This window comes from Narcine bancroftii, chromosome 11, assembly GCF_036971445.1.
Source record: "Narcine bancroftii isolate sNarBan1 chromosome 11, sNarBan1.hap1, whole genome shotgun sequence".
Lineage (NCBI taxonomy): Eukaryota > Metazoa > Chordata > Chondrichthyes > Torpediniformes > Narcinidae > Narcine > Narcine bancroftii.
Genome location: NC_091479.1, coordinates 32,939,068 through 32,947,536, shown reverse-complemented (window position 1 = coordinate 32,947,536; position 8,469 = coordinate 32,939,068). Strand labels below are relative to the sequence as shown.

At 52.3% G+C, this 8,469-nt stretch overlaps 1 protein-coding gene across 4 annotated transcripts; it reads right to left on the bottom strand.

Moving 5' to 3' along the window:
* Positions 1 to 1,234: 1,234 nt before the first annotated feature.
* LOC138746380 (glycogen synthase kinase-3 beta-like) lies at positions 1,235 to 6,679 on the bottom strand. 4 transcript variants are annotated; one of them, XM_069904560.1, is made up of 4 exons: positions 6,517 to 6,679; positions 5,226 to 5,413; positions 4,563 to 4,643; positions 1,235 to 1,702 (listed from the first exon to the last, which is right to left on the bottom strand). In XM_069904560.1, the coding sequence occupies exons 1-4, from the start codon at positions 6,518 to 6,520 to the stop codon at positions 1,613 to 1,615; spliced, it is 363 nt and encodes a 120-aa protein (XP_069760661.1). In that variant the 5' UTR covers positions 6,521 to 6,679; the 3' UTR covers positions 1,235 to 1,612. The 4 variants fall into 4 exon arrangements, 3 of the variants coding, with proteins under 3 accessions (XP_069760661.1, XP_069760662.1, XP_069760663.1); XM_069904561.1 differs by having other exon boundaries at positions 1,235 to 1,699; XM_069904562.1 differs by lacking the exon at positions 1,235 to 1,702 and adding an exon at positions 2,645 to 3,436.
* Between the last annotated feature and the right edge of the window lie 1,790 nt (positions 6,680 to 8,469).

Here is an 8,469-nt window from a genome sequence, read left to right as displayed (position 1 = left end):
AAGGCAACATGAGCTGGATGGCAGCAAAGACTGAAAAGGGTGAGAGGAATATGGACTGATTACAACAGCTCAGCTAGCAGGAGAGAGGGGCTGAAGGGCCTGTTTCTGTTTTGTCTATCTGGACCAGCCTTTTGAGTTCAAGCTTTAAAAAACCCAATCATTTATAAATTTAATATCAACGGAACAGAATGAATCAAGAGACAAGATGTCTGTCCAGCAGCAAGCGTCGAAGGCACTTCCTGAAACGGAGGCTCTGAAACCACAGGGAGGTTCTGGACGGAAAGAGGCCCAGCTTCTTCTGGAAGGAGGAGAGGAGAGGCAGGGGAAATGCGGGGGATGGGAAGGGGAGGGGAGGGGCTAGGGATGCCGTCCACCGTTCACCTCCCCTTTCCTCTACCCCGTTCCCCTCCCCTTACCACTGCCCGTTCCCCTCCCACATCCCCTCCCCCCTTCCCTTCCCCAGTTCCCATCCCCCTCTCGCCTCCCCATTCCCCTCCCCCTTCCCTTCCTCCTACTCCTAACCCTAACCCCTAACAAAATCCTAAAACTAAGCTTAACACTACCGATACCCACTTCCACCACTCCACGGCCCCTAACTCTACCCCCACCCCGTCCACTAACCCTAACTTTATCCCTACGCCTATGCCGCCCCCAAACCCCAACCCTAATGCTACCCACAATCCCCTAACCCCAAACCTCACTCCTCCTCTACCCCCCTGCTCCTACCCCCTTCCCCTATACCTAACACAAGCCCACTTCCCCGAACTATAAACCTAACTATAAACCAAGATATAGCCCTACCCCATGTCTCCTAACACTAAACCTAATGCTACCTCTACAATGCTCCTAACACAAACCCTAACTCTACCCAACTTCCCCAACCCAAAACTAAACCCTACCCCTATCCCTTACAACCTACCCCCTTCCCCTAACCCTACCTTCTACCCCTTCCCCATACCCGCACCCCCTACAATTACCCCCTTCCCCTAACCCTACCTCCTACCCCTTCCCCATACCCACACCCACTACAACTATCCCCTACACTATCCCTTACAATCTACCCCCTTCCCCTAACCCTACCTCCTACCCCTTCCCCATATCTGCACCCCCTACCACTACCCCTACCCTATCCCTTACAACCTACCCACTTCCCCTAACCCTACCTCCTACCCCTTCCCCATCCCCGCAACCCCTACCAGTACCCCCTACCCTACCCCTTGCCACAACCCCTACCCTTACCCCCTACCACTACCCCCTTTCTCCTACCCCCTTCCCCTCCCCCTCCTTCCCCTAGGTTAGGGGTAGGAAGGGGAAAGGGAAGGGGGAGGGGAAGGGGAGGAGGAGAAGGGGAGGGGAAGGGGGAGGGTTAGGGGAGGGGAAGGGGGAGGGGAAGGGGAGGGGGTAAGGGGAAGGGAAGGGGAGAGGGGAAGGGGGAGGTGAAGGGTGGAGGGCTGGGGTTAGGGCATAGGTGTGAGGGCAGGAGAAGGGGAAGGTCAGCGGGAGGGGGTTGGGATGGAGGAGGGGTAGAGGAGAAGAGGGGAAGTGGGTGAAGGGACATGGAAGAGGCAGGGAATGGGGTTGGCAGGGCCAGAGGGAGAAGAAGGGGAGGGATTCAGGCCATCATGATGTTGTCCGTCCTCTGTTCAGCTGGGATGCGAGGTTCTTCTGGAGTCGTGTCTTGTCTCTGAGATCGGTCCTTCTGCTGGGAAGAGAAATACGAGTGATAGAGATACTGTCTCTGAGGCCTGATCACAATGACTTTGGAGGGTCCCAACTCTTCCCCCATCATCCCCCCTTCCCCTGAACACTGGAGCCTTTCCCCTTCCTCTGCTTTACCTGAGGAAGTGTGTTTTGGCGAAAACCACGATCTCTCTCTGCAGAGCTCAGAGCAATGTGTCTCCATCAGGCAACACCCTGGTTCTCCACGATATGGCAGCAAGATGCTAGACAAATCATGGATGGATCGGTCGAGACCGTTCAGCTGATCCATCTGAACCTACCCCACAACAATGTTACCCTCCACTCCCTCACACCAGTACCCTCCATTTTTCTTTAATTCCTGTCCATATTAAAATCCTTTTCATGCCTTTTTTGGACCAGCCTCCGCTACTACCCCGGCAATGCATTCCAGCCACCCACTACATTCTGTGTGAATAAAATGTACCCCTCACGTCTTGCCTAAAGTTCCCTCAGCTCACCTTATTTAGACGTCCTCTGGTATTCTCGCCCTAGGAATGCACACAATATTCCAAGTGTGGTCTGACTAGAATTTTATACATCTGCAATGTTACCTCTCAGTTCTTGAACTCAATACCCTGACTCCTGAAGGCCAGCACACAATACACCATTTTAAACTCCCTCTCAATTTGGACAGCAACATTGAGTGATTTATGGAGCAGGATCTAAATATTTCTCTGTCCTGCACACTGTTCATAATCCTGCCATTAACCAAGTGCTCTGCCCACACATTCTTGTAATCCGCATTCAATAAAGATATTGGTCTATATGAAGCTACTTTTAATGGGTCTCCAACCTTCTTTGGAATAACTGTTATTCGTGCCCTTGAAAATGACTCTGGAAATAAACCTGGACCAGTTGCTTATTTAAGTACATCTGATTTACAGGATTGAAATCCATCTGTCACTTCTCGGCAAACTGGATGACCTATGACAACCTTCTACACTGTCTGCAACATCTCTACCTCTGTGTCATCCCCTGACATACCCACCCTTCCACTCCCATCACCTTTGTAAATGTTCTCCACAACCTTTACCTGTACCACACCCATAGGAACATAGGAAGTGGGAACAGGAGTAGGACAAAAATGGCCTATCGACCCTGCTCCGCCATTCAATACGATCATGGCTGATCTAATTTATGACCTAACTCGACCTACCCTGCCTTCTCGCCATATCCCCAAATTCCTCTATCATGTAAAACTTCTGTTCCCTTACATCCACATGCTCGTCTCAGAGACTTTTATATGTACCTATTCTACCAGCCACTACCACTTTTTCAAACCACTCACAACTCTCTGCATAAAAAAAATCTCCCCTCACCTGAAGCGGGTGCACTCTGGGATTTGCACCTGACACTTTAGGAAAATTTGCTGGCTGTTCATTCCATCTAAGCCCCCCACAATCTTATTTAGAATAAGTTATTAAGCTGTGGAGGGGAAAGTTGGGAGAGGGAGGAGGGAAGAGAGCTGGTGTGGGAGGGGTGAGAGCTGGTGCGGAGGGGACGTGTTGGGGAGAGGGATCAGGACCGCGTTGAGGTGGTGAACGGGCAGACATGGGTGGATCTACCTGCCGAAATAAAGGAGCAATAAGAAGGCCATCTCGGGATCTACCAGCATCTTCTAGGGCTTGATGTCTTAATGGCAAACCCCCTGAGGATGGATGTAGGCCAGGCTCTGCTACAGCTGGTACCTGAACATCTGGCAACACAACGATATAACATGACCCACTCTGCCTCCACACTGGCCGGGTCTGGATCCTGAGGGTAAGGGGATGTGGGTGAAGGGCCCCACCCTGCCAATCAACGTCCATCCTCATCATCCTCTCCACCCCTCTCCCCTCACTACCCTTTCTCTCCTCACCAATACCCATTGAGACCCTCATGCACCCTTCATCGATATCCAGTCCCCAGTGAGACTCAGCCAGTGAACTCCTTCATATCCTCCAACCCCAACATCCAAGCTTGCCCCAGTGGACAACTTGACCACCCAGACCCACAACCACCTTGATGTCGATCATGGAAATGGGCTGCTTGGCCTTGTTGAAGTGCTGGGCCATGCAGTGAACCGTCTCTGGAACATAGTCCAGAACCAGATTCAAATAAACCTCCTCTTTCTCTTGGACACAATACAAACATGTCAGCTGGATTTACCCTCCAACACCCAGCGCCTCTCCCAACAGGAGTGCCAGCCCCTCCTGCTCTCTGTAGGCCTGATGCCCCCAGTGCTCAACATAACGTGGCATGAATCCAAGGGCTCAGCGAGCAGAGCGTCAACAGGCCGTAGTGGACCCGTCTGCTGCCCCATCATTCGGCTTCTGGTGAGACTGCACAAAATGTGCAGCTCTGACCGCCCTCCCTCGTGAGGCAAGGATTCACCAGGAGAGAAAAACCATTGACGTTTCGAGATGAGAAATGTTTGCAGCCGGGTGTTGGCTGGGGTCGAACATGTGGAGGCTGAGTTGTTGGGACGATTCAGAGCAGGCGTTGATTTGGAAGGGCACCAAAAGGTTCTGGGGAAGTGAGTTATGGGGGAAAGTACATTCGTGAAATGAATTGGGGAAACAGACTGGAGGGGCTGAGTGGCCGAATTTGGCGACCTTGTCTTGTGGTCTTGGCTGCTGCTGTCTGGAGTTGAAATGGCAAGAGGTCATGAGTTAATGGGTGAGGAGCAGGGCAGCCAGCGTCAAGGAGTCGGCACTGGTCAGAGGGGCAGGATGGAGGCAACAGAGAGACTGCAGCGAGACAGATCGATTGAAGGAATGGGGAAGGTAGCAGCAAATGATATGCATCAGAGTGAGGGTGGGGTGGGTGCAGGTGGATCTTACCTTGACTACAGAGGAGTAGAAGTTGAGAAGAGGGACGATGATGGTGTGATCCAACTTTCGCACGATCTGCAGTTTGAGGTTCTATGGCGAGAGAGGAACATCAGCAAGGCTGGGCGATGGGTCGGGGACCTGAGGGGCGACTTGTCCAAGTTGAGGGGGGAGGCGGGGAGGAGATTCGTCAAGAGGTCAGAGGTGGGGAACTCCAACGGAGGCCGAAGTGGGGGACTTTTCGAGAGTCAGTGGGGGGGACTTTTCGTGTCGCTGGAGTGGGGACTCATCAGGGGGTTCAATGAAGTATCATTTCAGTTTTTATGATTGTTTTCCCAGCTTCTACTAAACAATGAAATCTCTGATATTTGCCAGGTGTGTGTGTGTGTATGTGTGTGTGTGTGTGTGTGTGGGGTGGGGGGTTGTGTGTGGGGATGGGGGGTCTGTTGTTGGTTTGTTTGACTTTCTCTGTTTCCAAACCCCATGGCTGCCTTGGTCTCTGTCAGATGCTCCTCTTTCCACCCACCCTTCAAAAATGTGTTTGGGGTGTTGTTTGTCAATTGGGTGTAATTGTGTGAAACGGGTCATGTGTCGCAAGGGCCTGTGAACGTGCTGTAGGCCCTAAAGTTAAATATCAGGGTGTTCCATTTCCCCACAACTGCTCCTCCCCCTCACCTTGAATCTCTTGTCCTGCAAGATCTTCTTGATGGCAATCAGCTCTCCGGAGTCCACCAGCCTTGCCTGGTACACCACACCGAATGATCCATTGTCGATGATTTTAACATCTGTGCAGGACACCACCTTGGGGATGTTGGGTCCGTGACCCGGTGTGGCCACCTCTGTTGTGACCTTATTGCCATGTCCTCTGGGGCAGAAGCAGCAGCATTTACACACCCAGAGGGCACACAACAGGTCATTTATCCCAACCCAGCCTTGCTGTCCAAGTTAGTCTCTACCCCTCCCTCTAACTCCCTTCCAAGGATCACCTAAATGTCAGAATTGATCCTCTGGTGGTTCTTTCCAGCCTCTCAGTAGAAATATTTCCACCCCAGGTCCCTCTTTGATCACTCTCCTCAGACTGAGGCCAGTTCCGCAGCCGTTCACTTTGTCTACAACCCTCCCTCCATGAGAGCACGTCCCGGGGAGATGAAGCACTCTGAACCCCACCACGGGTTTAGCAGAAGCCCTCCACATTCCCAGAAGCTCAGCAACACCGTGATCTTCCATGATGCAAGCGAGACCTCGTCGCATGAGGGAGCAGGTGGTGCGGAGATAGACCCATGCTTCGTCACTCAACTCTGTTGGGTCCGCCGCAGCAGAAACACTTTCTAGCACCTTGATCCAGGTCCACTGGGGGAAAGAATCCTATCCCGGTTTGGGGGGTGTGGGGGTGTATGCAAGGGTGGAAGGGATCTTGTAACCCTGGGGGGGTGGGGGTGGGTGGAGGAGCGGTCCTGTCTCTCAGTGGACAGATCCCATTCCAGGTGGAGGGGGAGCTCTGTCCCATTTCTGTTGAAAGGTCTACCTTCCATCCCCCTCGCAACTTCTCTTCTCCCTCAGACACCTCACACTCTCCCCTGCCCCGATTCCTCTACCACACTCTGATCCCCCACCCAACACCACCCCCATGGTTTCCCCAGTGCCTTCCGTCCCCTCGCACCCCATCCCCCCAGCTCAACCCTATGTCCCATACCTCTGATCCAATCACCCTTGACATTAGCCCCTGATGAAATCCCATTCCTTCGTTCTCCCCTCCACTCCGATAGACCCCATCCCTGTATCCCCTCACATGCCATTGTTCTCCCCTCCCCAGTCCCCTCCAGCTGCCTCATAAAGTGCCCTGCACTCAGGATGGGGAGAGGGGATTAAATGCAGCCTCCATTCTCTCCGCCCACACTGGGTGAAGGATGGTGCCAGAGGAGGCTCTGTCCCAGTAGGGGAGCCTGTAACAGGCTCTTTATCTCACCCATTGGTGCAGGGTGCTTCCAAACACAACTCTGTTGATCAGAGGGTCTCTGGGATGAGACAGAGTCCTACTCCGACATGCAGGCCAGAATCCCCTTCCAGGAGAGGCATCTTTCGCATGTTGCTGTGCCATGGCACGACTCAGCTATGGCTGCCCCATGCAGTGACATCATCACCCCCTCTGTGTCATCATCTCCCCCCTCTGTGACACCTCCCCTCTCTGTGACACCACTAGTGTAATGGGCAGGGACATCCAACCATTTAAATCCTCCTCAATTTCCCCAAGCAAGGGGAGAATAATTCAGCTGGTCTAAATTACTCGTTGTTATCTATTCTAACTCCTAGATATTTGATCCCATTTTTCCTCCACATTTGTTGACTATTTTCTTGACATTGGCTCTAATCCCCCTTCCTAAGTGACATGATTTTGCACATATCCCAAAAGAACTTATACCCAGAGATCTCCCCATAGTCCTCCAGGGTGGAGCACAACTTGGGCAATGAGTGTGTCGGGTCTGTCAGATATATCAGAACAACTTCTGCAAATAAATTGATTTCATGCTCTTCCTGGCCTGTTCTGAAACCTTTAATGCCTGAATCCTGGGAAATGGCCTCGGCTAATCGCTCCATGGCCAGTACAAACTCACTCACTGCGGGTGTGGGGGGGTGGGGGGGGAGTCAGACCTTGATTGGCATGCCTGTTGGCTACCTCTGTCCCTCTCATCTCGACATCAGTGGCTCAGGTTGGGGGAGTCTGTGCTGCCTCCTGCAGTGCACAGCAGCACTACTGGACCACCTTTATCTCCTTATTTTCCTGGGCCCTCTCCAAATCTTTCCTTTCTATGATTTCACATTGGTTTCTCAGGAGAAACACTGGCAGCCAAAAGGCATCCTCTGATTCCCCTTAGATTTTGGGAACCCCGACTTCTTGAAGTGGGACAACACGTGGTGACCTATTTTCTCAAGATGTGGATCCAGGAGCTTGGACCAGTCTACCAGTTTGCCATGGTCCGCCAGCATGCTTTCCAAGCTCCCCAACCCTGCACTCTCATCAGTCCACCCCCAGATCTTGTTCTCCTTGCCTGCACTAGATTTCCTGCCCCGATTCCAAAGCATCTCCACTGCAGCTGTGTTCAGTCGGAACTCGAAGGACCCTGCTCACTGCACCAATTATTATGTGTGTGAAACTGATTCAAGGGGTCCCAAGGGTGACGAATTTGAACACAGTTGTCTTTTATTGACACGTAGTGCAGTCGCATGAGAAGTTAAAGACACACACACAGAGAAACTCGCCGGGTTAATCGATACACTTGCAACCACTCGTGGATAGAAGACTTGACAATCAACTTGTCACATCTTTCTCTCTCTTTGGCTTGGCTTCACAGACGAAGATTTATGGAGGGGTAAATGTCCATGTCAGCTTCAGGCTCGTTTGTGGCTGACAAGTCCGATGCGGGACAGGCAGACACGGTTGCAGCGGTTGCAGGGGAAAATTGGTTGGTTGGGGTTGGGTGTTGGGTTTTTCCTCCTTTGTCTTTTGTCAGTGAGGTGGGCTCTGTGGTCTTCTTCAAAGGAGGTTGCTGCCCGCCGAACTGTGAGGCAGCAAGATGCACGGTTTGAGGCGATATCAGCCCACTGGCGGTGGTCAATATGGCAGGCACCAAGAGATTTCTTTAGGCAGTCCTTGTACCTCTTCTGTGGTGCACCTCTGTAATGGTGGCCAGTGGAGAGCTCACCATATAACATTATCTTGGGAAGGCGATGGTCCTCCATTCTGGAGACGTGACCTGCCCAGCGCAGTTGGATCTTCAGCAGAATGGATTCGATGCTGTCGGCCTCTTCCATCTCGAGTACTTCGATGTTAAGGATGAAGTCGCTCCAATGAATGTTGAGGATGGAGCTGAGACAACGCTGGTGGAAGCGTCCTAGGAGCCGTAGGTGATGCCGGTAGAGG